This window comes from Anomaloglossus baeobatrachus, chromosome 9 (assembly GCF_048569485.1).
Source record: "Anomaloglossus baeobatrachus isolate aAnoBae1 chromosome 9, aAnoBae1.hap1, whole genome shotgun sequence".
In the NCBI taxonomy this organism is placed as follows: domain Eukaryota; kingdom Metazoa; phylum Chordata; class Amphibia; order Anura; family Aromobatidae; genus Anomaloglossus; species Anomaloglossus baeobatrachus.
This window is the reverse complement of record NC_134361.1, coordinates 82648253-82676040: the sequence shown is the minus strand read 5'-3', so window position 1 is coordinate 82676040 and position 27788 is coordinate 82648253. Positions and strand designations below refer to the sequence as shown.

Here is a 27788-nt window from a genome sequence, read left to right as displayed (position 1 = left end):
TAACTAACGGCTGACCTATGGTTTTGGAGAATTAACCCCTTCATGACATCTGCTGTACATGTACCGCACAAGTCTGAAGCGGGTGTATGTAGCAGGCTCACGGTGTGACCCTCCCGATGCTCGGCTGATAGTGGCTGTGTGTCACAGCCAGGACGTGCCTCTATCAAATGGTGGAGCGGAGCTGTGCCAGCTATTGTTAACCTGTTAAATCCCGCTGTCAAATTCTGACAACTGCATGTAACGTGCGCCAGCATGAGGGTGCGGCAATCTTAATTCCCATCAGCACATCCGCCACGTGATTGCGGGTCACCGATGGATTGCTATGACAGCAGGGTGTCTGCTGAAGACCTCCGTGCTTCTCATAGCAGCTCTCCTTTCAAACCTTTCACTATATTCACTATATACAGCAGTGCTGTGTAATTGCTGTATATAGCACAAGTGATCAGACAATCGCAGCTTCAAGTCCCCCAAAAGAAACTACTTAAACCAGTGAAAAGGAACATTTTCTTTTTTTTTAAATGTGGAAAAATAAAAAAAAAAGAAAATTTAAATCACCCCTCCTTTACCCCATTAAAAATAATTAAAAACATACATTTGTGATATCGGCGCGTTCAGAAAAGTTCGAATTGTCAAAATATAAAAATAACACGATCGGTAAACAAAAAAAATAATTCAACAACAATTAAGTTTTCTTTGTCGCTCCTAATTGGGAGACCCAGACAATTGGGGTGTATAGCTATGCCTCCGGAGGCCACACAAAGTATTACACTAAAAGTGTAAAGCCCCTCCCCTTCAGCCTATACACCCCCCGTACTGCTACGGGCTCATCAGTTTTTATGCTTTGTGCGAAGGAGGTCAGACATCCACGCATAGCTCCACAGCTTAGTCAGCAGCAGCTGCTGACTATGTCGAATGGAAGAAAAGAGGGCCCATAACAGGGCCCCCAGCATGCTCCCTTCTCACCCCACTCTTGTCGGCGGTGTTGTTAAGGTTGAGGTATCCATTGCGGGTACGGAGGCTGGAGCCCACATGCTGCTTTCCTTCCCCATCCCTCAATTAGGGCTCTGGGTGAAGTGGGATCCCATCGGTCTCCAGGCACAGGAGACCGTGCTCCATCCACAGCTCCTGAGGACCCTGCTGGATAGGAGCCGAGTATCGTTCAGGGACATGGCCCTGCTACTTGGAGGTACTCTGTGTCCCCGTGGGGACCGCGCACAGCAACACTCCAGCATTGCTGGGTGTGCTAGTGCACCGGGGACAGCAGCGCTGGCTGCATTTGTGCCACTATACACTTCAGCGTCGCTGAGTGTGTTTGTGTCTTTCTTCCCGCCCCCAGCCCTGCCAGTCAAGGGAAGGGCGGGACGCTGTACAGGACGGCAGCACTGAGGGCTGGAGCATGCTTTGCATACTCCACCCCCTCACTCTGCACAGTGGGGCACCAGTTCCCGCACTTTTCTGGGTCACGCCCACGGCTCCCTCCTCTCCTCAGGACGCTGGCAGCCATTCCTCTCAGCTCTGCTAACGCTGGAGAGGAGAGACAAGCTCAAAGAGACCCAGGCAGGAATTCTGGTGCCCACACAAACGCTTTGCGCAGGCGGTAAGCAGCACCTGTGGTGCTGGCCCCACTAGTGCAGAAGTGTACTTATAGTTTATATGATTATAGTCTATACTTTACACTGTATGGTGCACTGTTGATTTGTGGCTATATACCCTCCTGTATTGCTCAGAGGAGACAACAGCATGTCGTCCACAAATGGCAAGGGTGCCAAAGCACAGACTTACTATGCTGCCTGTGCAGCATGTACGGCTATACTGCCGGCAGGTTCCACTGACCCTCATTGTGTGCAATGCTCGGCCCCTGTGGCACTTTCTCAGCCAGAGCCTCTGCTAAGGGTGGCCCAGGGAGAACCACCTGTTGACACTGTCCAGGTGACAGGGACGGAGTTTGCAGTTTTTACTGAAAGACTTTCTGAGACTATGGCTAAGATATTAGAAGCCTTGCAGTCCAGGCCGGCATCTCAAGCCAGGGGCACTGTGGAATCATTGTCCCCTGGTTCCCCTCAGTGGGAACAGCAATGTCTTCCCGGGGTGTCCCATGGATCCCAGGGTGAGGTCTCTGACACGGACCGCAGCCCCAGACCGACTAAGCGAGCTCGCTGGGAAATCCCCTCGACCTCATCACATTGTTCAGGGTCTCAGAAGATGAAGCGGAGGTAGCTGATCAGGATTCTGATCCTGAGGCCGCTCTCAACCTTGATACTCCTGATGGGGACGCCATAGTGAATGATCTTATCGCGTCCATACATCAAATGTTGGATTTTTCTCCCTCGGCTCTTCCAGTGGAGGAGTCAGCCTCTCAGCAGGAGAAATTCCGTTTCAGGTTTCCCAAGCGTACAAGGAGTATGTTTCTGGACCACTCTGACTTCAGAGAGGCAGTCCAGAAACACCGAGCTTGTCCAGATAAGCGTTTTTCCAAGCGCCTTAAGGATACACGTTACCCTTTCCCCCCCTGACGTGGTCAAGGGCTGGACTCAGTGTCCCAAGGTGGATCCTCCAATCTCCAGACTGGCGGCTAGATCCATAGTTGCAGTGGAAGATGGAGCTTCACTCAAGGATGCCACTGACAGACAGATGGAGCTCTGGTTGAAATCCATCTATGAAGCTATCGGCGCGTCTTTTGCTCCAGCATTCGCAGCCGTATGGGCACTCCAAGCTATCTCAGCTGGTCAGGCGCAAATTGACGCACTCACACGTACGTCTGCGCCGCAGGTGGCGTCCATAACCTCTCAAACGTCGGCATTTGCGTCCTACGCTATTAATGCTGTCCTGGACTCTGCGACCCGTACGGCAGTTGCAGCCGTCAATTCGGTGGCAATACGCAGGGCCTTGTGGCTGCGGGAATGGAAGGCAGATTCGGCTTCCAAAAAGTGCTTAACTGGATTGCCATTTTCTGGCGACCGTTTGTTTGGTGAGAGATTGGATGAAATCATCAAACAATCCAAGGGAAAGGAAACATCCTTACCCCAAGCCAAACCAAAAACACCCCAACAGAGGAGGGGACAGTCGAGGTTTCGGTCCTTTCGGGGTACGGGCAGGTCCCAATTCTCCTCGTCCAAAAGGCCTCAGAAGGATCAGAGGAACTCCGACGCATGGCGGTCTAAATCACGCCCTAAAAAGACCGCCGGAGGTGCCGCTACCAAGGCGGCTTCCTCATGACTTACGGCCTCCTCACACCGCATCCTCGATCGGTGGCAGGCTCTCCCGCTTTTGCGACACCTGGCTGCCACAAGTAAAAGACCGTTGGGTGAGAGACATTTTGTCTCACGGTTACAGGATAGAGTTCAGCTCTCGTCCTCCGACTCGATTCTTCAGAACATCTCCGCCTCCCGAGCGAGCCGAGGCTCTTCTGCAGGCGGTGGGCATTCTGAAGGCAGAAGGAGTGGTGGTCCCGGTTCCTCTTCAGCAACAGGGTCACGGTTTCTACTCCAACCTGTTTGTGGTTCCAAAGAAGGACAGGTCCTTCCGTCCTGTTTTGGACCTAAAACTGCTCAACAAACACGTAAGGACCAGGCGGTTCCGGATGGAATCCCTCCGCTCCGTCATCGCCTCAATGTCCCAAGGAGATTTCCTAGCATCGATCGATATCAAGGATGCTTATCTCCACGTACCAATTGCTCCAGAGCATCAGCGCTTCTTGCGCTTCGCCATAGGAGACGAACACCTTCAGTTCGCGGCACTGCCGTTCAGCCTGGCGACAGCCCCAAGGGTTTTCACCAAGGTCATGGCTACAGTAGTTGCGGTCCTCCACTCTCAGGGTCACTCAGTGATACCTTACTTAGACGATCTGCTGGTCAAGGCACCCTCTCAAGAGGCATGCCAACACAGCCTCAACGTTACTCTGGAGATTCTCCAGAGTTTCGGGTGGATCATCAATTTTCCAAAGTCAAATCTGACACCGGTCCAATCACTGACATATCTTGGCATGGAGTTTCATACTCTTCCAGCGATAGTGAAGCTTCCGCTGGACAAACAGCGTTCACTACAGACAGGGGTACAATCTCTCCTTCAAGGTCGGTCACACCCCTTGAGGCGCCTCATGCACTTCCTGGGGAAGATGGTGGCAGCAATGGAAGCAGTTCCTTTCGCGCAGTTTCACCTGCGTCCTCTTCAATGGGACATCCTACGCAAGTGGGACAGGAGGCCGACGTCCCTAGACAGGAACGTCTCCCTCTCTCAAGCAACCAAAGCTTCCCTTCGGTGGTGGCTTCTTCCCACCTTATTATCGAAAGGAAAATCCTTCCTACCCCCATCCTGGGCGGTGGTCACGACGGACGCGAGCCTGTCAGGGTGGGGGGCAGTTTTTCTCCACCACAGGGCTCAGGGTACGTGGACTCAGCAAGAGTCCTCACTTCAGATCAATGTTCTGGAGATCAGGGCAGTGTATCTTGCCCTAAAAGCGTTCCAGCAGTGGCTGGAAGGCAAGCAGATCCGAATTCAGTCGGACAACTCCACAGCGGTGGCTTACATCAACCACCAAGGTGGGACACGCAGTCGGCAAGCCTTCCAGGAAGTCCGGAGGATTCTGCTGTGGGTGGAAGCCACAGCATCCACCATATCCGCAGTTCACATCCCGGGCGTAGAAAACTGGGAAGCAGACTTTCTCAGTCGCCAGGGCATGGACGCAGGGGAATGGTCCCTTCACCCGGACGTGTTTCAGGAGATCTGTTGCCGCTGGGGGATGCCGGACGTCGACCTAATGGCGTCACGGCACAACAACAAGGTCCCAACATTCATGGCTCGATCTCAAGATCACAGAGCTCTGGCGGCAGACGCCTTAGTTCAGGATTGGTCGCAGTTTCAGCTTCCTTATGTGTTTCCTCCTCTGGCTCTGTTGCCCAGAGTGTTACGCAAGATAAGGGCCGACTGCCGCCGCGCCATCCTCGTCGCTCCAGACTGGCCGAGGAGGTCGTGGTACCCGGATCTGTGGCATCTCACGGTCGGCCAACCGTGGGCACTGCCAGACCGACCAGATTTGCTATCTCAAGGGCCGTTTTTCCATCTGAATTCTGCGGCCCTCAACCTGACTGTGTGGCCATTGAGTCCTGGATCCTAGCGTCTTCAGGATTATCTCAAGAGGTCATTGCCACTATGAGACAGGCTAGGAAACCAACGTCCGCCAAGATTTCCTCCCTAAGGTGGTATCCCCTTTTCATCTCAATCAGGACATCTCCTTACCCTCGTTTTGTCCTCATCCAGTTCACCAATGTGAAAAGGATTTGCACTTGTTAGATCTGGTGAGAGCACTCAGACTCTACATTTCTCGTACGGCGCCCCTGCGCCGCTCCGATGCACTCTTTGTCCTTGTCGCTGGCCAGCGTAAAGGGACACAAGCTTCCAAATCAACCCTGGCTCGGTGGATCAAGGAACCAATTCTCGAAGCTTACCGTTCCTCGGGGCTTCCGGTTCCCTCAGGACTGAAGGCCCATTCTACCAGGGCCGTGGGAGCGTCCTGGGCCTTGCGACACCAGGCTACGGCTCAGCAGGTGTGTCAGGCAGCTACCTGGTCGAGCCTGCACACTTTCACGAAGCACTATCAGGTGCATACCTATGCTTCGGCAGATGCCAGCCTAGGTAGGCGAGTCCTTCAGGCGGCAGTTGCCCACCTGTAGGACGGAGCCGTTACGGCTCTATTATGAGGTATTATTTACCCACCCAGGGACTGCTTTTGGACGTCCCAATTGTCTGGGTCTCCCAATTAGGAGCGACAAAGAAGAAGGGAATTTTGTTTACTTACCGTAAATTCCTTTTCTTCTAGCTCCAATTGGGAGACCCAGCACCCGCCCCTGTTTTTGTATACACATGTTGTTCATGTTAAATGGTTTCAGTTCTCCGATATTCCTTCGGATTGAATTTACTTTAAACCAGTTTATAATTTTTTCCTCCTTCTGGCTTTTGCACCAAAACTGATGAGCCCGTAGCAGTACGCGGGGTGTATAGGCTGAAGGGGAGGGGCTTTACACTTTTAGTGTAATACTTTGTGTGGCCTCCGGAGGCATAGCTATACACCCCAATTGTCTGGGTCTCCCAATTGGAGCTAGAAGAAAAGGAATTTACGGTAAGTAAACAAAATTCCCTTCTTCTTTTTCGCTCCTAATTGGGAGACCCAGACAGTGGGTGTATAGCTACTGCCTCTGGAGGCCGCACAAAGTACTACACTTAAAAGTGTAAGGCCCCTCCCCTTCTGGCTATACACCCTCCCGTAGGAGTACGGATTCCTCAGTTTTAGCTTTGTGCGCAGGAGGTCAGACACGCACGCATAGCTCCATTGTTTTTAGTCAGCAGCAGCTGCTGACTATGTCGGATGGAAGAAAAGAGGGCCCATACAGGGCTCCCAGCATGCTCCCTTCTCACCCCACTGTATGTCGGAGGTGTTTGTAAGGTTGAGGTACCCATTGCGGGTACGGCGGCAGGAGCCCACATGCTGATTCCTTCCCCATCCCTTTTTACAGGGCTCTGGGTGAAGTGGGATTTACTGGTCTCCAGGCACTGAGACCGTGCTCCATCTACAGCCCCTGGAGAAGATGCTGGATGGAGCGGAGTACATCAGGGACATGGCCCTGCTTCCTCAAGGTACTCTGTGTCCCCGTGCATTTGGCGCTCACACCGCAGCATGCTGGGTGTTGTAGTGCGCCGGGGGACATCAGCGCTGCGGCGCTTGTGCCATGGCCTCATTCAGCTTCGCTGAAGCAGGCACACTTCTGGGAATCGGTCGCGCCGGCCGCTGGGACTGCGGCGCGGCTGGCACTTGTGGTGCGCCGGGGACTTCAGCGCGGCCCGCGCTTTTACGGCGGCCGCGCTGATAACTCGAGTCCCCGGCTTTTGCGGCCTGCTTCCGTTCGTTCCCGCCCCCAGACCTGCCAGTCAGGAGAGGGGCGGGACGCTGGCCAGTGCATCAGCGCCGAGGGCTGGAGTCGTTTTTACATACTCCAGCCCTCACAATCGGCACAGAGGGGACACTGTTTCCCGCACTTTTGTTTGGGAACTCCCACGGACCGCCCCTCTCCACAGACGCCGGCAGCCATTCCTGCTGACACGCTGAGCTGCAGAGGGGAGCCGGGGAGACCCAGACAAGGAATTCTTCGCCTCTTACCCGCTATTCAGCGGGCGGTAAGCAGCCCTCAGGGCTCACCCCCTCTTGTGCCAGTAGTATTCTTAGTATTCTGTTTTTACAAATACTTGGTATTACATAGCGCTGGTCGCCCTTTGGCTATAGACTCTCTCACATTGCAGAGAGCCAGCAGCATGTCGTCCGTAAAACGCAAGGGTGCCAAGGCACAGACATTATATGCTTCCTGCACCGCATGTGGGACTTTTCTACCGGCAGGCTCCACGGACCCCCATTGTGTGCAGTGCTCGGCCCCTGCGGCGCTTGCACAGCCGGGGCCTCTGCTGGACGTGACCCAGGGTGTACCACCTGTGAATGCTGTCCAAGTGACAGGAACTGAGTTTGCAGCTTTTGCTGACAGAATGTCTCTCACTATGTCACAAATTCTTGACACATTGCGAGCTAGGCCTGTACTTCAGGCCACGGACACTGTGCAATCATTGCCCCCTGGTCCCCCTCAGCTGAGTTACCTCCAAGCTCCGGGACGGGCATATACACCTCAGGGTGAAGACTCTGACTCGGACGATGGCCCAGGGCAGCCTAAGCGGGCTCGCTATGACGGGCCTTCACATTCATCTCAATGGTCAGGATCCCAGCGAGATGAATCTATGGGTGATGAGGCGGACGTAACTGACCAGGATTCTGATCCTGGGACCGCTCTCAATCTAGATACACCAGATGGTGACGCCATAGTTAATGATCTTATATTTAACATCAATAAGATGTTAAATATTTCCCCACCAGCTCCTCTTGTAGAGGAGTCAGCTTCGCAGCACGAGAGAATCCATTTCAGATACCCTAAGCGTACATTAAGCACTTTTCTGGACCACGCTGACTTTAGAGACGCAATCCAGAAACCCCACGCTTATCCTGAAAGGCGTTTTTCTAAACGGCTTAAAGATACACGCTATCCTTTTCCCCCTGAGGTGGTCAAGGGTTGGACCCAGTGTCCAAAAGTGGATCCTCCAATTTCCAGGCTTGCAGCTAGATCCTTGGTTGCAGTTGAAGATGGAGCGGCACTTAAAGATGCCACTGACAGGCAGATGGAGCTCTGGCTGAAATCCATCTATGAAGCGATTGGAGCGTCATTAGCGCCTTCTTTTGCGGCCGTATGGGCACTCCAAGCTATCTCAGCCGGGCTTGCGCAAGTCGACTCAGTCACACGTGCATTTGCCCCGCAGGTAGCACCATTGACCTCGCAAATGGCGGCATTCGCGTCGTACGCGATTAATGCTGTTCTTGACGCTACAAGCCGCACGGCAGTGGCGTCAGCCAACTCCGTTGTTTTGCGTAGGGCCCTGTGGTTGAGACATTGGAAAGCAGATTCTCATTCCAAGAAGTGCTTAACCAATTTGCCTTTTTCTCGTGACCGATTGTTTGGAGAGCGTTTGGATGAAATCATCAAACACTCCAAGGGTAAGGACTCATCCTTACCGCAACACAGACAAAACAAACCCCAACAGAGGAAGGGTCAGTCTGGTTATCGGTCCTTTCGAGGACCGGGCAGGTCCCAATTCGCCTCGTCAAAAAAGACTCAAAAAGACCAGAGACGCTCAGATTCTTGGAGGTCTCAGTCACGCCCAAAAAGGACAGCCGGAGGAACCGTTGCCAAGACGGCGTCCTCCTGACTTGCGGTCTCCGATTCCCACACCCGCGGTCGGTGGGAGGCTTTCCCACTTTGGCGACATTTGGCTGTCACGCGTCAAAGACCGTTGGGTGAGGGATATTCTGTCTCACGGGTACAGGATAGAGTTCAGTTCTCGTCCGCCAACTCGTTTCTTCAGAACTTCTCCACCACCAGACCGAGCCGATGCTCTGTTGCAGGCGGTGGCCGCTCTAAAGGCGGAAGGAGTGGTGACCTCCGTCCCTCTTCAGGAACAAGGTCACGGTTTTTACTCCAATCTGTTTGTGGTCCCAAAAAAGGACGGATCGTATCGACCCGTCCTGGATCTAAAGTTGCTCAACAGACACGTAAAAGTCAGGAGGTTCCGGATGGAATCCCTACGCTCCGTCATAGCCTCAATGTCTCAAGGAGATTTTCTAGCATCAATAGATATCAAAGATGCGTATCTCCACGTGCCGATTGCACCAGAGCATCAGCGTTTCCTACGCTTCGTCATACACGACGAACACCTGCAGTTCGTAGCGTTACCTTTCGGTCTGGCAACAGCCCCCCGGGTCTTCACCAAAGTCATGGCAGCAGTAGTAGCTGTTCTGCACTCGCAGGGTCACTCGGTCATCCCGTATCTAGACGACCTGCTTATAAAGGCACCCTCTCAAGAGGCATGCCAACACAGTCTGAAGGTGGCACTAGACACTCTCCAGAGTTTCGGGTGGATTATCAACTTTCCAAAGTCTCATCTAACCCCGACCCAATCTCTGACTTATCTTGGCATGGAGTTTCATACTCTCTCAGCGATAGTGAAGCTTCCACTGGACAAGCAGTGCTCGCTACGGACTGGAGTGCAATCTCTCCTTCAGAGCCAGTCGCACTCGCTGAGGCGCCTCATGCATTTCCTAGGAAAGATGGTAGCAGCAATGGAGGCAGTCCCGTTCGCGCAGTTTCATCTGCGCCCTCTACAATGGGACATTCTACGCCAATGGGATGGGAAATCGACGTCCCTCGACAGGACTGTCTCCCTCTCTCAGACTGCCAAGGACTCTCTGCGTTGGTGGCTTCTCCCCACCTCATTGTCACAGGGAAAGTCGTTCCTTCCCCCGTCCTGGGCAGTGGTCACGACGGATGCGAGCCTATCAGGGTGGGGAGCGGTGTTTCTCCACCACAGGGCTCAGGGGACGTGGACTCAGGAAGAGTCCACTCTGCAGATCAATGTTCTGGAAATCAGAGCAATCTATCTTGCCCTGCGAGCCTTCCAACAGTGGCTGGAAGGCAAGCAGATCCGAATTCAGTCGGACAACTCCACAGCGGTGGCATACATCAACCACCAAGGGGGAACACGCAGTCGGCAAGCCTTCCAGGAAGTCCGGCGGATTCTGACGTGGGTGGAAGACACGGCATCCACCATATCCGCAGTCCACATCCCAGGCGTAGAAAACTGGGAAGCAGACTTTCTCAGTCGCCAGGGCATGGACGCAGGGGAATGGTCCCTTCACCCGGACGTGTTTCAGGAGATCTGTCGCCGCTGGGGGATGCCGGACGTCGATCTGATGGCGTCACGGCACAACAACAAAGTCCCGGTTTTCATGGCACGGTCTCACGATCACCGAGCTCTGGCGGCAGACGCCTTAGTTCAAGATTGGTCGCAGTTCCGGCTACCGTATGTGTTCCCACCTCTGGCATTGTTGCCCAGAGTGCTCCGCAAAATCAGGTCCGACTGTCGCCGCGCCATTCTCGTCGCTCCAGACTGGCCAAGGAGGTCGTGGTACCCGGATCTGTGGCACCTCACGGTAGGCCAACCGTGGACACTACCAGACCGTCCAGATTTGCTGTCTCAAGGGCCGTTTTTCCATCTGAATTCTGCGGCCCTGAACCTGACTGTGTGGCCATTGAGTCCTGGATCCTAGCGGCCTCAGGTTTATCTCATGAAGTTGTTGCCACAATGAGACAGGCTAGAAAACCATCCTCAGCTAAGATCTATCACAGGACGTGGAAGATATTCTTAGCGTGGTGCTTGGCTCAAGGGTTTTCTCCCTGGCCATTTGCATTGCCAATTTTTCTTTCCTTCCTGCAGTCTGGGTTGGAAAAAGGTTTGTCGCTTAGCTCTCTTAAGGGTCAAGTCTCCGCGCTATCAGTATTCTTTCAGAAGCGCTTGGCACGGCTTTCTAAAGTACGCACGTTTCTCCAAGGAGTTTGTCATATCGTTCCTCCTTACAGACGGCCATTGGAACCCTGGGATCTGAACAAGGTTCTCATTGCTCTCCAGAAGCCGCCTTTCGAGCCTTTGAAAGAGGTTCCCCTTTCTCGGCTTTCACAAAAGGTAGTTTTTCTTGTGGCGGTCACGTCTCTTCGAAGAGTGTCCGAGCTAGCGGCGTTATCTTGCAAATCTCCCTTCCTGGTGTTTCACCAAGACAAGGTAGTACTGCGTCCAATTCCAGAGTTTTCTCCCAAGGTGGTTTCTTCCTTTCATCTCAATCAGGATATCACTTTGCCATCTTTGTGTCCGCATCCAGTTCACCAATTTGAAAAGGGTTTACATCTGTTGGACCTGGTGAGAGCACTCAGGATTTACATTTCTCGCACGGCGTCTCTACGCCGTTCTGATGCGCTCTTTGTCCTAGTCGCTGGGCAGCATAAGGGATCGCAAGCTTCCAAATCCACCCTGGCGCGGTGGATCAAGGAACCAATTCTTCACACATACCGTTCTGCTGGGCTTCCGATTCCATCTGGACTGAAGGCCCATTCTACCAGAGCCGTGGGTGCGTCCTGGGCATTGCGGCATCAGGCTACGGCTCAGCAAGTGTGCCAGGCGGCTACCTGGTCGAGTCTGCACACGTTTACCAAACACTATCAAGTGCATACCTACGCTTCGGCAGATGCCAGCCTAGGTAGACAGGTCCTTCAGGCGGCGGTGGCCCACCTGTAGGAAGAGGCTGTCTGACAGCCCGTTCATGTGGTATCTTTTTACCCACCCAGGGACTGCTTTTGGACGTCCCACTGTCTGGGTCTCCCAATTAGGAGCGAAAAAGAAGAAGGGAATTTTGTTTACTTACCGTAAATTCCTTTTCTTCTAGCTCCAATTGGGAGACCCAGCACCCGCCCTATTTGTTCTTAGGGTTTCGTTTTTCGGGTGCACATGTTGTTCATGTTGTTTCTTAAGTTCTCCGATCTTGTTATCGGATTGAATTTGTTTTTGAAACTGTTATTGGCTTTCCTCCTCCTTGCTTTGGTACTAAAACTGAGGAATCCGTACTCCTACGGGAGGGTGTATAGCCAGAAGGGGAGGGGCCTTACACTTTTAAGTGTAGTTCTTTGTGCGGCCTCCAGAGGCAGTAGCTATACACCCACTGTCTGGGTCTCCCAATTGGAGCTAGAAGAAAAGGAATTTACGGTAAGTAAACAAAATTCCCTTCTTTTTTGGGGTTTTTTTTTGTATTTTTTTGGGGGGTTTTTTGGTCCCTGCAATACCACAAAAATGATGTAACAAGCGATCACAACATCGTATCTATTAAAAGATGGTGTCAATAAAAACTTTGTCTTGTTTTGCAAAAAATAAGCCATCACATGGCTTCATCAATCGGGTTGGGGGGGTTCACAATTTTTCCTAATTTGGAATTTTTTTCCCATTTTTCAATAGACTCTGTGGTAAAATAAATGTCATTCAAAAGTACAACCTGTCCTGTAAAAAACAAGCCCTCAAATGTCTATGTGGACAGAAAAATAATAATAATAATAATAATAAAAAAAAATAATGTCTATGGGAAAGAGGTGAGGGGGGAAAATAAGGGGAAAGTCTTCACTGAAAACAGATTTTATCTCAGAATTGAGAGTTTTGATAATGACTGATCAGTTTTCGCAGAGAAAGAAGCAGACTTGTCTGATCAGATATATCACAAAATTGCTTATTTTCACTATTGGTTTATGAAATAAAATTTAAGACAATGGTTAGGCCTTAGGATGACTAGAGGCTTTTATAATCCTTTTTATACTTGACTTTTCAGAGAATAAGAGATGAAAAGCGTGAAGAGAGGAGAAGGAGAGAACTTGAGCGTAAACGATTGCGCGAAGAAGAGAGAAGGAAGTGGAAGGAGGATGAAAGAAGAAAAAAGAAAGAAGCGGAAAAACAAAAGAAATATGAAAAGACTCCAGAGAAAGAAACTGAAAGAGGAAAGGATGAGCCTAAGATTAAGGTGTGTAGAATCACACATGGGAATGTGATTTACAATTCAGGGAACTTTAGCCCTTTCCCGACACCCGCCGTACATGTATGGCGCAGGTCAGGAGCTGTTGTATGTACCCTGTGAACCTAGCAGACAATGGCTGAGACGCACAGCCAGGACCTGCCTCTAACAGCTGCAGGGGGAGCTAAGCTCTGCCCACAACTGTTAAATGCCAATCTGACAGCAGCATTAACTGTAAGCCGGCATGGGGGCATGTCATCCCCTGCACCCATCGGTGCCCCCGTGATGCAATTTCGGGGCACTATTGGGTTGCTATGACAATCTGAGGTCACTTGAAGATCTCCATGCCTGTAATCACAGAGCCCCACTGAAACACATAATCTCCTAGACTTCAGAGGAGATTGAGATTTTTGCAATACTATGTACTGAGCTGTGATTGAAAGCCCGCCCCTATGGCTGAAAGACTAAAGGGGGCTTTACACGCTGCGACATTGCTAACGATCTATTGTCGGGGTCACAGTGTTTGTGACGCACATCCGGCGTCGTTAGCGACGTCGCAGCGTGTGGCAGGCTGGAGCGACCTAAAACAATCGCAAAAAATCGTTTGTTTTGGAGAGGTCGTTTAATTACAAAAAATCGTTGTCAGGTGAGTAGCGATGTTGTTCCTCGTTCCTGCGGCATCACACATCGCTGTGTGTGACACCGCAGGAGCGACGAATATCTCCTTACCTCCGTCCCGCTGGCAATGAGGAAGGAAGGAGGTGGGCGGGATGTCCGGCCGCTCATCTCCGCCCCTCCGCTTCTAATGGCCGGCCGCTTAGTGACGTCGCTATGACGCCGAACGCCCCTCCTTCTTGAAGGAAAGCTTGTTCGGCGGTCACAGCGACGTCGCTGACAAGGTATGTGTGTGTGACGCTTCCGTAGCGATAATGTTCGCTACGGCAGCGATCACCACATATCGCACGTACGACGGGGGCGGGTGCTATCGCGCACGACATCGCTAGCTATAGCTTTAGGGTGGCAGCAGGAATAAAGTTCAATTCCTCCCAGCAGCCGGGCTTTAAGTACATCGGCCAGACAGCATTTAAATGAATTTAACCTGCAGATTAACCCCATATCTGCAAGTTAATAGTGTTTTGAGACTTGACAAGTTCCCTTTAATAATTGGTGTTCAGTAGTGACTAACCTCTTTTTAATGTCATTACAAGTGACTATTAAAGGGAATCTGACAGCAGTTTTTTGCTATGTAAGACAGTGCTTTTACTTGCTGTTACTGAAATGCTAATTTTGTTGTCTCCAAAGCTTCTTAGGAAGCCTGAGAAAGATGATGAACCAGAAAAGAAGTTTAAACCCAGAAAGCTGGAGAAGGAGAGTGTGAGAGAAGAGCGCGTGTCAACTCCCAAAAGATCCGATGCAGAAACTGGAGAAGAAAAGCTAAAACGGTAAGTTATTCCCATCTTCTCTCTTGTCAGCCTACGCTAATTTGTTAGTGATTATCATACACTAGAAGGTGGCCCGATTCTACGCATCGGGTATTCTAGAATTTACGTATTGTGTAGTTCATGTATGATTTTTGTTTATATATATATATATATATATATATATATATATATATATATATATATATATATATATATATATATATATATATATATATTATATAGATGTTGTTGTGTGTAGTTACCAAGTGTTTGTGTCTGTAGCGTTGTGTGTGTGCGTTGCGCGGTTTGTGTGGGTGTGGTGTGTTTTGGGGGGAGGTATGTTTTGTGCAATGTGTGTTGTGCGGTATGTGCGTATATTTATGTATGCCGCGGTGTTTGTGTGTTGGGTGTTGTGTGTGTGTGTGTGTGTGGGTGTGTGCGGCGTTGTCTGTGTATGGCGGTGTTTGTGGTTCCCAGTGTGTGTGTGTGTGTGTGTGTGTGTGTGTGTGTTGGGGGGAGGTGTGCACCTCCCATTGTGCTCCATCCCCCATGCTGCCCACCCCCCATCGTGCTCCATCCCCCATGCTGCGCACTCCCCATCGTGCTCCATCCCCCATGCTGCGCACTCCCCATGCTGCGCACCCCCCATCGTGCTACATCCCCCATGCTGCGCACCCCATCGTGCTACATCCCCCATGCTGCGCACCCCATCGTGCTCCATCCCCCATGCTATAATAGTTCTCCTATTATACTCAGAGAGGAATATAATAGGAGGACTATAATAGGAGGAGTAGTCCTGGGGGGAGAGGAGTATAATGCCGACTCCCTGCACATGTGTACCGGGAGCCGGTGTACGCTGGTAACTATGATACACATCGGGTAACTAAGGGACCTTAGTTACCCGATGTGTATAATGGTTACCAGCGTTCACCGGCTCCGTCACGATCCCAGCAGCGCAAGGTTATGTCTGGCGATGCGAGTGGCCAATCCATGCGGAGGGCGGGGCCAGGCCGAGGCGAGCGACCAATCCGTGGGGGGGGGCGGAGGCGAGGCGAGCGGCCAATCAGCTTTGTGTCACCGTAAGGACACAATTTTGGAGCAAGACAGACAGACAGACAGAATAAGGCAATTATATATATAGATTATAGCATGGCAATTATAATAATCCCAGGCTATTTGTCAGCTCTTACTTGGCTGCCCATAGTCTGCTGATTTGATTTCCTTCATGTTGGGTATGTGTATAAATGACATTTTCCTGTTTGTATATTGAGATACTCAGCTAAAACTATTTTAGGAAACTGTTATTTTATGATGTCTAAGCTTTATAGATTATAGAGGAGACTTAAAATTGGAAAACCCATCCTGAATTACTCCTTTATGTAGGCGTCATGTTTCTGAAAAGTATTTAAAAGGAACCTGTCCCCAGTTTTTTTCCCTATTAAACCAAAAGTATCACCTTCTGCAGCTCCTGGACTGCATTCTAGAAAGGTGCACCTTGATGCTGGCCCCCCTTGCAGACCCCTTAAAGAACTTTTATAAAATCTTACCGTTTTCTATGCAAATGAGTTTGGTTGGCCAAATGGGCGGGCTCTAATTCGGCTCCTGTTCCCCCTCCTGCCGCTATTCGCCATCCTCCAGTCATGATTTACTTGGATTATTCCGTCCCACGCTGCTGGAGTCTTGTGCAGGCGCATTTTGCTGCACCCCTATTGCGGGGCTGAGCATAACGTTTCCCCTCTCGCGAGCGCCGGTGATGTAGTTGCGCAGGCGTGAGACTATTGGTGGGTACAAGGATGACAGATGACACTCGTGAGGTCATACACAGCGCCGCCCTTAATCTCGCGCCTGCACAACTACATCACCAGCGTGTGCACAAGAGAAACTTTATGCTCAGCCCCGCGATAGGGTCATTGCTCCTGCGCAAGACTCCAGCGGCATCATCCATGTAAATCATGACTGGGCAACGATGAATAGCATCAGGAGGGGGAACAGGAACCGAATTAGAGCCCGCCCATCTGGCCAACCAAATTCATTTGCATAGCAAACGGTAAGATTTTATAAAGTTCTTTTAGGGGTCTGCAAGGGGGGGCCAGCAACAAGGTGCACCTTCCTAGAATGCAGCCCAGGAGCTGCAGAAGGGGATATTTTTGGTTTAATAGGGAAAAAAAATGGTGACAGGTTCCCTTTTAAGTAGGTAATTTGTTTTTTTTTCTCCAAAAGCATCGTTTTTTGTTTTTTTTTTATGTGAAGTTTTGTGTTTTCCTCGTGCAGATGTGAAGATGATTATGTGAAGGATTATAGAGATAAGGATTACAGAGAGAGAGATTTTGATCTAGAGCGACGTCCCAGGGAAAAGGAGAAACTACGATATCATGAAGATGACCGTCGTAAGCAGAGGGATCGCTATGAGAAAGAGCGAAGTTTCCGAAGACGTGATGATGACTTTAGAAGAGAACGGGAAGTAGTAAGGGAGAGGGTGAGGAAGCCGGATTTTAGCGAATCCCAGTCAACACCTGAGAAGGCTGAACGTCCCTCCCGAGAAGAAAAAAAAGAAGATATGGCCAAAAGAGATCGCATAAGGAACAAGGTGGGATTGGTGGTCTTTGTTTGGTATCAGGGGGTGTAAAAAAAACACAAGTTTGTACAGCAGCATCAATCATTGCCTGTGGCTTTAAATCCTTTAAAGGGAACCTGTCAGCAGTATTTTCGCAATTAAACTAAAAGATTCCCCCTCTGCTGCTCCTGGGCTGCATTCTAGAAAGCTTCCTCTTGCTATTGTGCCCCCTTTGAGACCTAAATAAACACTTTAGCATACAAAAGGTAAGAATTTATAATGTGGTTTTATGGTCATGGGGGCGGGCTGTATTTTGTCCGTTATTCACACCCCTGCCGCTGTACGCCATCCCCCATTGCTCATCTACATACATGAGGACGCCCTCCTCATGCAACTGTGTGCTTCTCGCGCATGCCCAGTGGCACTGTCGCGGGACTGAGCACTGTGCAAAGCGTGAACGCTGGTGATGTGTTGCGCAGACGCGAGATTATGGGCGGCGCTGTGATTGTCGTCAGCAGCGCCATCGAAGTACCCGCCCATAATCTCGTACCCGCGCTTTTCCGTCTGCCTCCACCGCTATGCGCAAACGCTGGCCATATGAACCACGTTACCTATTACTCATCTTTCCCTGGAGCAGGAAATAGATGGGAGGAGCAGCACACCACCGATCAATAGAGGAGACGAGACGGGCTTGAGATTATGTGCGGGTACTTGGATGACGCTGCTGATGACAATCACAGCACTGCCCTAATGTCGCGCCTGCACAATCACCTCACCAGCGTTCACGCTTTGCACAGTGCTCAGTCCCGCGACAGTGCCAATGGGCATGCGCGAGACTTCGGGAGCACTCAGTTACATGAGGGCGGCGTCCTCATGTATGTAAATGAGCAATGGGGGACGGCGTACAGCGGCAGGGGTGCGAATAACAGACGAAATACAGCCCGCCCTCGTGACCATAAAACCAGATTAGCATATAAAAACGTAAGAATTTATAAAGTGTTTATTTAGGTCTCAAAGGGGGCACAATAGCAACAGGAACCTTTCTAGAATGCAGCCCAGGAGCTGCAGAGGGGGAATCTTTTAGTTTAATTGCGAAAATTCTGCTGACAGATTCCATTTAAAGGGAACCTATCAGCAGATTTTTACTATGTAATCTGAGAGCAGCATGATTTAGGTAAAGAGTCCCTGATTGCAGTGTAATAATAATAAAACTAGGAAAAAAGAGTCTTTCAGTTTGCCCAGTAGCGAAATATACCCACACAAGCCATATTGTGAAAATATATAAATATTTATTATAAAGGCTGTAAGGGAAAACAATACATAGGCATACATAAATATACACAAACATAGGACCAAGGGAATTGGTGCTGGAGGGGAAACCCCACGTGTCCCAAGCATTCATTCAGGAGAACAGGTCTCTACTGAGTAGCGGCAGACATACCATAATAAAGTGACATCAGGCAGAAAAAGCTCAAGGAGAGTAAGAATGGCCAAGAAAGGCCAATGCAGTTGTTAGCCAAAGCCGAGCAAAACCTACCAGAAGGATATGATGCCGAGGGCCAGGGTAACACGTGGGGACCAGGCGTCCCAACACGTGTTTCGCTCCGTGTGCCTTTCTTGGCCATTCTTACTCTCCTTGAGCTTTTTCTGCCTGATGTCACTTTATTATGGTATGTCTGCCGCTACTCAGTAGAGACCTGTTCTCCTGAATGAATGCTTGGGACACGTGGGGTTTCCCCTCCAGCACCAATTCCCTTGGTCCTATGTTTGTGTATATTTATGTATGCCTATGTATTGTTTTCCCTTACAGCCTTTATAATAAATATTTATATATTTTCACAATATGGCTTGTGTGGGTATATTTCGCTACTGGGCAAACTGAAAGACTCTTTTTTCCTAGTTTTATTCAATTGTAGAGTTGTTGCCTTTATTCATCAAGTGGCCCTCTTTGATTTATTTCAGTGTAATAATAATGTTTATATCTATAGTGCCAACATATTCCGCAGCGCTATACAATTCAGAGGTTCATATTCAAGCAATAGTTATAGAAAATACAATAATTAAAGCAACAAATACAACCCTGCTCGTGAGAGCTTACAATCTACAAATGCAATGCTTGAATGCTGAGCCCTGTATAGCCTTCCACACTATTAATTGACGGCTTTCTGTGTACACTGTGCATTGGCAACAAGCTGCTAATCAGTAGGGGGGCGGCATTACACGGAGCAGAGGACTACATGGCACAAGACACCTAGTCCTGTAGTGATAATCTGCTGATTAAAACATTAATTTTATTGAAGCAGCACCACACCGCACTGCTCTATAAGCAACATATGGCTGGAATCAGGGTCTCGGTCCCTACATCATACTGGTTTCTAATTATGTAGCAAAAACCTGCTGACAGATTCCCTTTAACCATTGCAATCACTATGACGTTCAGTACTATTTTTTTTTTTTTCTTTTCTTTTTAAGGATCGCCCTGCAATGCAGTTATATCAGCCTGGGGCAAGAAGCAGGAGCAGGTTAACACAATGTGATGATGAGAGTCCTCCCAAATCCGGCGACCAGACTACTGAGAAGAAGCAGGAGAGTGAGACCAATGATTCACAGAAGGACGAGTAAGACGCTGGAAGACTTGGAGTGTCCTGCCCGTTGTGACAACCAAAGAAAAAAAAACTCTGCAATCCAGAAGTGCCTTCACAGAGAAGGAATCGGGAGCGATGTGTGGAGGCGAGGCATACCAGCGCCTGTGAGGTGTAGGATTTGCAGAGTTTGGCTCAGGATCTATAATGGGTGCAGATAGCGACCATACTGCTGGTGGAAAGTGTAGTATATTGTACTGTAGTGGTGAGAGGAGAGGGGAAAACCTCAAGTTTACAATCTCTTGTCTTGTGGCCTTAATGATATGAGTCCTCCATTCCTGTATTGGCGGAGCGTTATGACAGAACAGTATTTTTGAATGTTCGGCTCAGTGTGTTACATGGGCTTTTTCCGTAGAGCTTGCCCTGTTGTTCAGTTTTGCTGTATAAGCATTAATACAGATTTTGCTTTCTATTCCTTTTCTCTTACATGGGAGATTCTGGAAGCCAGACTGATCGCTGCTGTAAAGTACGGACAAGACTCAGATTAATGCTGTAATTTTTGGTTTTCCTAATTATTTTCATACCACAGATCTTTATTACTTGCAATGAGAGAGAGGTCTACATTGATGTATTCACAGGCACGTGGCAGCTTATTTTATCACGCCTGGATCTAATAAAGTGTTAACTATCTTAAATGTTACCTACATAGTTTCTTAATGTTTTTGTTTTCTAGGAAAAATAAAAGGATTTTAAGTCTAAAACTCAGCTTTTCTCATTTCTATATTCTGCAGCGAATCGCAATATGCCACAATATTTACCATAGTGAATGGCATCTGGCATAACTATTTTATATACAGTATTGTGCAAGAGGTTTAGGCAGGCGTGGAGAAAATGCTGCAGTGTAAAGGCCGCTTTACACGCTACGATTCATCTAACGACCTCGTTAGCGATGTGACACGCCCAGATCGTAGTTACGATTTGCCAAGATCGGACATAGGTCATTTATTAGCGGTCACACGTAACGATCGCACAAGCGACGCAAAATCGTTCAGCGATATATTGTTTGACCAAGGTGGTCGTGTGGATGTTGTTTGTCGCTTGCAGGGTGTCAAACATACCAATATGTCTGCTGCGTTCCAAACAATGAAGAATATTTTGAAAGTGAACGACGTGTCAACGATCAACGATTTCTTTTTCGCTCCTAATTGGGAGACCCAGACAATTGGGTGTATAGCTATTGCCTCCGGAGGCCACACAAAGTATTACACTTAAAAGTGTAAGGCCCCTCCCCTTCTGGCTATACACCCCCAGTGGGATCACTGGCTCACCAGTTTTGTGCTTTGTGCGAAGGAGGCAACACATCCACGCATAGCTCCACTGTTTAGTCAGCAGCAGCTGCTGACTATGTCGGATGGAAGAAAAGAGGGCCCATACAGGGCTCCCAGCATGCTCCCTTCTCACCCCACTTCATGTCGGAGGTGTTTGTTAAGGTTGAGGTACCCATTGCGGGTACGGAGGCTGGAGCCCACATGCTGCTTCCTTCCCCATCCCTTTTTACAGGGCTCTGGGTGAAGTGGGATTCTATCGGTCTCCAGGCACTGAGACCGTGCTCCATCCACAGCCCCTGGTATCTGCTGGACATGGAGCGGAGTATCTTCAGGGACATGGCCCTGCTACATGGAGGTACTCTGTGTCCCTGTGGGGACCGCGCAGACACACGGCAGCACTGCTGGGTGTGTTAGTGCGCCAGGGACAGCGGCGCTGTCCGCACTAGTGCCATCGCACACCACAGCGTTGCTGGGTGTGTTAGTGTATTGGGTGACTACTGCGCTAACCGCCGCTGCCATTTTTATTTAAGGCGCCGCTGGGATTTGTGGTGCGCCGGGGACTTCCGCGCCGGCCAGCACTGATATGCCGGCCGCGCTTATTAACTCGAGTCCCCGGCTTCTGGGCCTAGTCTCCCTTCGTTACCGCCCACAGGCCTGACAGTCAGGGTAGGGGCGTGACGCTGCATAGCACAGCAGCGCTGAGAGCTGGAGTATGTTTTGCATACTCCACCCCTCTCACTGTGTGCACTGTGAAACCGGATTCCCGCACTTTCTCAGGCACGCCCACGGCTTCCTTCTCTACAAGGACGCCGGCAGCCATTAGTGTCAGTTTCTGTACGATACAGAGACAAGTGTGGAAGACCCTGGCATTCTGTTAGTCACACAATCGCTGCAACAGGCGTTAAGCAGCACCTGTGGTGCTAACCCCACTAGTGCAGAAGTGCACTTATAGATATGCTTGTACTATATACATTGCACTGTTTGGTCGCACGTTGTATATACCCTCCTGGATTGTGCGGAGGAGTTATCAGCATATTCTCTGTGTAAAACAAAGGTGCAGAACCACATGTTTTTCTATGCAGCCGGTACAGCATGTACGGCTATACGGCCGGCAGGTTACATAGACCCCCATTATATCCAACTCAGCCGGAGTCTCTGCTAATGGCCAGAGGATGAGGACGGTGTCTGCAGTATTTACTGACAGATTTTCTGAGACTATGGCTATGATACTAGAAGCCTAGCAGTCCGGACATGTCTCTCACAACATGGGCACTGTTGAATCATTGATCCATGGCCCCCCTCAGTGTGAACAACTAACAGCTCCGGGAATGTCACACGCATCCCAGAGTCACGGCTCTGCACAGACGTCAGTCCCAGACAGCCTAAGCGGGCTCACTATGAGCGGCCCTCGGTTTCATCAGGGTCCTAGCAGAAGGACTCTCTGTGTAATGAGGCGGAAGTAGCGTCTCAGGATTCTGATCCTGAGACCGCTCTCAATCTGGATACACCTAATGGTGACGCCATAGTGAATAATCTTATAGCGTCCATCAATAGAATGTTGGTTATTTCTCACCCAGCTCCTCCAGTGGAGGAGTCAGCTTCACGTATTTTTCTGGACCACTCTGCCTTCAGAGAGGCAGTCCAGGAACACCACACTTATCCAGATATGCGCTTCTCCAAACGGCTTAGGATACACGTTATCCCTGCCCCCTGACGTGGTCAAGGACTGGACCCAGTGTCCCAAGCGGCATCCTCCAATCTCCAGGCTTGTAGCTAGATCCATAGTTGCAGTGGGAGATGGAGCTGCACTTAAAGATGCCACTGACAGACAGATGGATCTCTGGTCTAAATCCATCTATGAGACTGTCGGCGCACCGTTGGCTCCAGCATTCTCACCCTTGGGGCACTCCAAGCTATTTCAGCTTGTCTTACACAGATTGACACGGTTACACGTACATCTGTGCCGCAGGTGGCATCCTTAACCTCTCAAATGTCTGCATTTGTTTCTTACGCGATTCAGGTTGCCCTAGACTCTGCGAACCGTACGGCAGTAGCCTCCGCTGCTCCGTGTTTTTAAGCAGAGCCTGGTCTGCTCGTTAAGTGAATGGAAGGCAGATTCTGCTTCCAAAAAAGGTTGCTTAACCAGTTGCCTTTTTCTGCTGACCGACTGTTTGGTGAGCGTTTGGATGTAACCATTAAACAGTCCAGGGGTAAGGATTCATCCTTTCCTCAGCCCGGACACAACAAACCCCAACAGAGCAGGAGGCAGTCGTGGTTTCGGTCTTTTCGAGGCTCGGGCAGGTCCCATTTTTCCTCGTCCAATGTGGACTCAAAAGGATCAGAGGAGCTCAGATTCTTGGCGGGCTCAGTCACGCCCAAAAAAGAGACAGTCTGAAAACCCGCTTCCAAGGCGGCTTCCTCATGACTTGCGGCCTCCTCTCTCCGCATCCTCGGTCGGTAGCAGGCTCACCCGCCTTGGCGATATTTAGCTGCCATAGGTCAATGACCGTTGGGTGTGAGACATTCTGTCTCACGGGTACAGGATAGAGCTCACTTCTCGTCCTCCAACTCGATTCTTCAGAACTTCTCCACCTCCCGGCCGAGCCGCTGCTCTTCTGCAAACAGGGTGCACTCTATAGGCAGAAAGAGTGATGACCCCCGTTCCTCTTCAGGAACAAGGTCACGGTTTTTACCCCAAATTATTTGCGGTGCCTATAAGAACGGGCCGTTCCGTCCCGTTCTGGATCTAAAAATGCTCAGCAAGCTCGTGGACACCAGGCGGTTCCGGATGGAATCCCTCCGCCATGTCATCGCCTCAATGTCCCAAGGAGATTTCCTAGCATCATTAGGCATCAAGGATGCTTATCCACACGTGCCGATTGATCCAGAGCACTAGCGTTTCTACGCTTCGTTATAGGAGACGAACACCTTCTGTTCGTAGCTCTACCTTCCGGCTAGCGACAGTCCCACTGGTCTTCGCCAAGGTCAGGGCAGCAGTAGTCACAGTCCTGCACTCTCAGGGTCACTCTGTGATCCCATATTTAGACGATCTACTTGTCAAGGCACTCTCTTAGGAAACATGCCGACACTGCCCGAACGTTGCGCTGGAGACTCTCTAGAGTTTTGGGTGGATCATCAACTTTTTGAAGTCAGATCCGACCCCGACCCTATCGCTAACATATCTAGGCATGGAGTTTCATACTCTCTCAGCGATAGTGAAGCTTCCGCTAGACAAACAGCATTCACTACGGGCTGCAATCTCTTCTTTAAGAACCAGTCGCACACATTGAGACGCCTCATGCACTTCCTACGTAAGATGGTAGCAATGGAGGCAGTTCTTTTCGCGCAGTTTCATCTGCGTCCACTACAATGTGACATTCTCCGCCAATGGGACGGGGAGTCGACCTCCCTCAACAGAGTCGTCTTTCTTTCTCAGGCGGCCAAGGAATCTCTACGGTGGTGGCTTCTTCCCACCTCATGGTCAAAAAGAAGGTCCTTCCTATCCCCATCCTGGGCGATAGTTACGACAGACGCGAGTCTATCAGGGTGGGGAGCAGTTTTTCTCCACCACAGCGCTCAGGGTACGTGGACTCAGCAAGAGTCCACCCTTCAGATCAATGTTCTTGAACACAGAGCAGTGTATCTTGCCCTACAAACCTTCCAACAGCAGCTGGACAGCAAGCAAATCCGACTTCAGTCGGACAACTCCACAGCGGTGGCATACATCAACCACCAAGGAAGAACGCGCAACCGGCAAGCCTTCCAGGAAGTCCGGCAGGTTCTGATGTGGGTGGAAGACACGGCATCCACCATATCCACAGTTCACATCCCAGGCGTGGAAAACTAGGAAGCTGACTTCCTAAGTCGCCGGGGTGTGGCCGAAAGGGTATGGTCTCTTCACCCGGACGGGTTTCGGGAGATCTGGCGCCGCTGACAGAGGCCGGACGTCGATCTAATGGCGTCACGGCACAACAACAATGTGCCAGCTTCATGGCACGGTTTCACAATCATCGAGCTCTGGCGGCAGACGCCTTAGTTCAGCATTGGTCGCAGTTCCAGCTACCTTATGTGCCACCTCTGGCATTGTTGCCCAGAGTGCTGCGCTAGATCAGGACCGACTGCGGCCGCGCCATCCTCGTCGCTACAGATTGGCCGAGGATGTTGTGGTTCCCGGTTCTGTGGTGCCTCACGGTAGGCTAACCGGGGGCACTACCAGTCCAATCAGACTGGCTGTCTCAAGGGCCATTCTTCCATTTGAATTCTACGGCCCTCAACCTGATGGTGTGGCATTGAGTCCTGGAACCTAGTGTCGTCAGGATTACCTCAGGACGTGGTTGCCACCATGAGACAGGCTAGCATACCAACGTCCGCCAAGATTGACCACAGGACGTGGAAGATATTCTTATCTCGGTGCTCGGCGCAGGGTGTTTCTCCCTGGCCGGTTGCATCGTCTATGTTTCCTTCCTTCCTGCAATCTAGGTTGGAAAAAGGGTTGTCGCTCAGTTCCCTTTAGGGACAAGTCTCAGCGCTATCTGTATTTTTTCAGAAACGACTTCCTCAGGTACGCACGTTCCTACGGGGAGTTTGTCGTCTCAGCACTCCGTACAAGCGGCCGTTAGAGCCCTGGGATCTGAACAAGGTTCTAATTGCTCTCCAGATGCCGCCTTTCGAGCCTTTGAAAGAGGTCTCCCTTCCCGCTTTTCTCGGGAAGTGGCCTTCTAGTAACGGTCTCGTCTCTTAGGAGAGTTTCCGAGCTAGCAACGCTCTCATACAAATCTCCCTTCCTGGTCCTTCACCAGGACAGGGTAGTTCTGCGTCCGATTCCGGAATTTCTCCCTAAGGTGGTATCCCACTTTCATATCAATCAGGATATCACCTCACCTTCTTTGTGTCCTCGTCCAGTCCATCAATTTCAGAAGGATTTGCATCTGTTGGTTCTGGTGAGAGCACTCAGGTTCTACTTCCCGCATGGCGCTCCTGCGCCACCCGGATGCACTCTTTGTCCTTGTCGCTGGTCGGCGTAAACAGTCGCAAGCTTCTGAATCCACCCTGGCTCGGGGGATCGAGGAACCAATTCTTGAAACCTACAGTTCTACTGGGCTTCTGGTTCTCTCAAGGCTGAAGGCCCATTCTACCAGAGCCGTGGGTGCATCCTGGGCATTACGGCACCAGGCTACGGCTCAGCAGGTGTGTCAGGCACCTACCTGATTGAGTCTGCATACTTTTACCAAGCATTTTCAGGTGCATACCTACGCTTCGGCAGACGCCAGCCTAGGTAGATAAGTCCTTCAGGCGGCGATTGCCCACCTGTAGGAAAGGGCTGTTTGACGGCCATATCACGAGGTATTCTTTTACCCACCCAGGGACTGCTTTTGGACGTCCCAATTGTCTGGGTCTCCCAATTAGGAGCGAAAAAGAAGAAGGGAATTTTGTTTACTTACCGTAAATTCCTTTTCTTCTAGCTCCAATTGGGAGACCCAGCACCCGCCCTGTTTTCTCGGGGTTTTTCTGTTTTTTTCGGGTACACATGTTGTTCATGTGGTATGGTTCAGTTCTCCGATGTTTCCTCGGATTGAATTGGTCTTTAAACCAGTTATTGGCTTTCCTCCTTCTTGCTTTGGCACTAAAACTGGTGAGCCAGTGATCCCACTGGGGGTGTATAGCCAGAAGGGGAGGGGCCTTACACTTTTAAGTGTAATACTTTGTGTGGCCTCCGGAGGCAATAGCTATACACCCAATTGTCTGGGTCTCCCAATTGGAGCTAGAAGAAAAGGAATTTACGGTAAGTAAACAAAATTCCCTTCTTTCAACCTATTTGCGATCGTTCGGAGTCGCACGTAGGTGTCACATGCAACGACGTCGCTAACAATGACGGAAGTGCGTCACGGAAACCGTGACCCCCGACGACATATCGTCAGATAAATCGTAGTGTGTAATGCTGCCTTTAGAATGCTTTACAACACAGAAATGTTAAAGGGAACCTGTCAGATACAATCTGCACTAAGAACCACAAGCAGTTCTGGGTGAATTTTGCTAATCCCTGCCTAACCGTCCCTGCATCTAGTAGCATAGATAAAGAGATCTTTAAAAAAAGTATTTCTAAAGATCCTTTATGATATGCTAATGAGCACAGGGACTTGTGGCAAGGATGTTATTTCCTGCGCTCATTCTGCCCTGTTAGCATGTTAGTACACCCACAGGGGTGTGCTAACATGCTATTCAATGCCCAGTGTCATCAGCAGTGACACAAGTACCTGTGCCCATTGTCACTGAATCAAACGCCGGGCAGCGCATATTATCAGAAGTCCCGAAACGTCCGCTTATGCATACTAGACCTCTCTGAAGTTAGGACGCGCACACCCAGCTTCATAGTGCGCATGACCGGAAGTGTGGTGACTTCTGATCATGCACACTGCTCGGCATCTGATGCGGTGACAATGGACACAGGTACACGCGTCACAGCTGATTACGCTAGGCAATAGGCTTTGAATAGCATGTTAGCACACCCCTATGGGCTTGCTGACATGCTTAGAGGGCGGAATGAGTGCCGGAACTAACGCCCTTGTGACTTGTCCTTGGCCTCATTAGCATATCATAAAGGTTCTTAAAGAGATCTTTAGAAAAAGTATTTCTTATGTATTCTACTAGGTTCTGGGACAGTTGGGCAGGGATTAGAAATATGCACCCAGAACTGCTCATGGAGACAAAGTAGGATGCAAGTAAGGCCGCCTTCACCCGTCCATGATTCCGGTATGTATGACATCCGTTTTCATACGTACCGGAGACACGGATGTATGCAGACTAGTGATGAGCGAGTACTAAAAAGCTCGGGTGCTCGAGGCTCGGGCCGAGCATCCCAAGATACTCGTGTACTCGGCCCGAGCACCGAGCCCAATGTTATCCTATGGGAGACCCGAGTATTTTTGTGAAATGACCACC

At 50.2% G+C, this 27788-nt stretch overlaps 1 protein-coding gene across 1 annotated transcript in view; it reads left to right on the top strand.

The window, feature by feature from the left end:
- The window catches only part of UPF3B (UPF3B regulator of nonsense mediated mRNA decay), a 60834-nt gene extending 40552 nt beyond the window's left edge, over positions 1–20282 (top strand). The window contains exons 8-11 of the mRNA XM_075323842.1: positions 12785–12973; positions 14267–14406; positions 16657–16972; positions 19412–20282. Of these exons, the coding sequence (XP_075179957.1) occupies positions 12785–12973; positions 14267–14406; positions 16657–16972; positions 19412–19561 (795 nt within the window). The 3' untranslated portion in view covers positions 19562–20282. The remainder of the gene's footprint in view (positions 1–12784; positions 12974–14266; positions 14407–16656; positions 16973–19411) is intronic.
- Positions 20283–27788: the final 7506 nt, after the last annotated feature.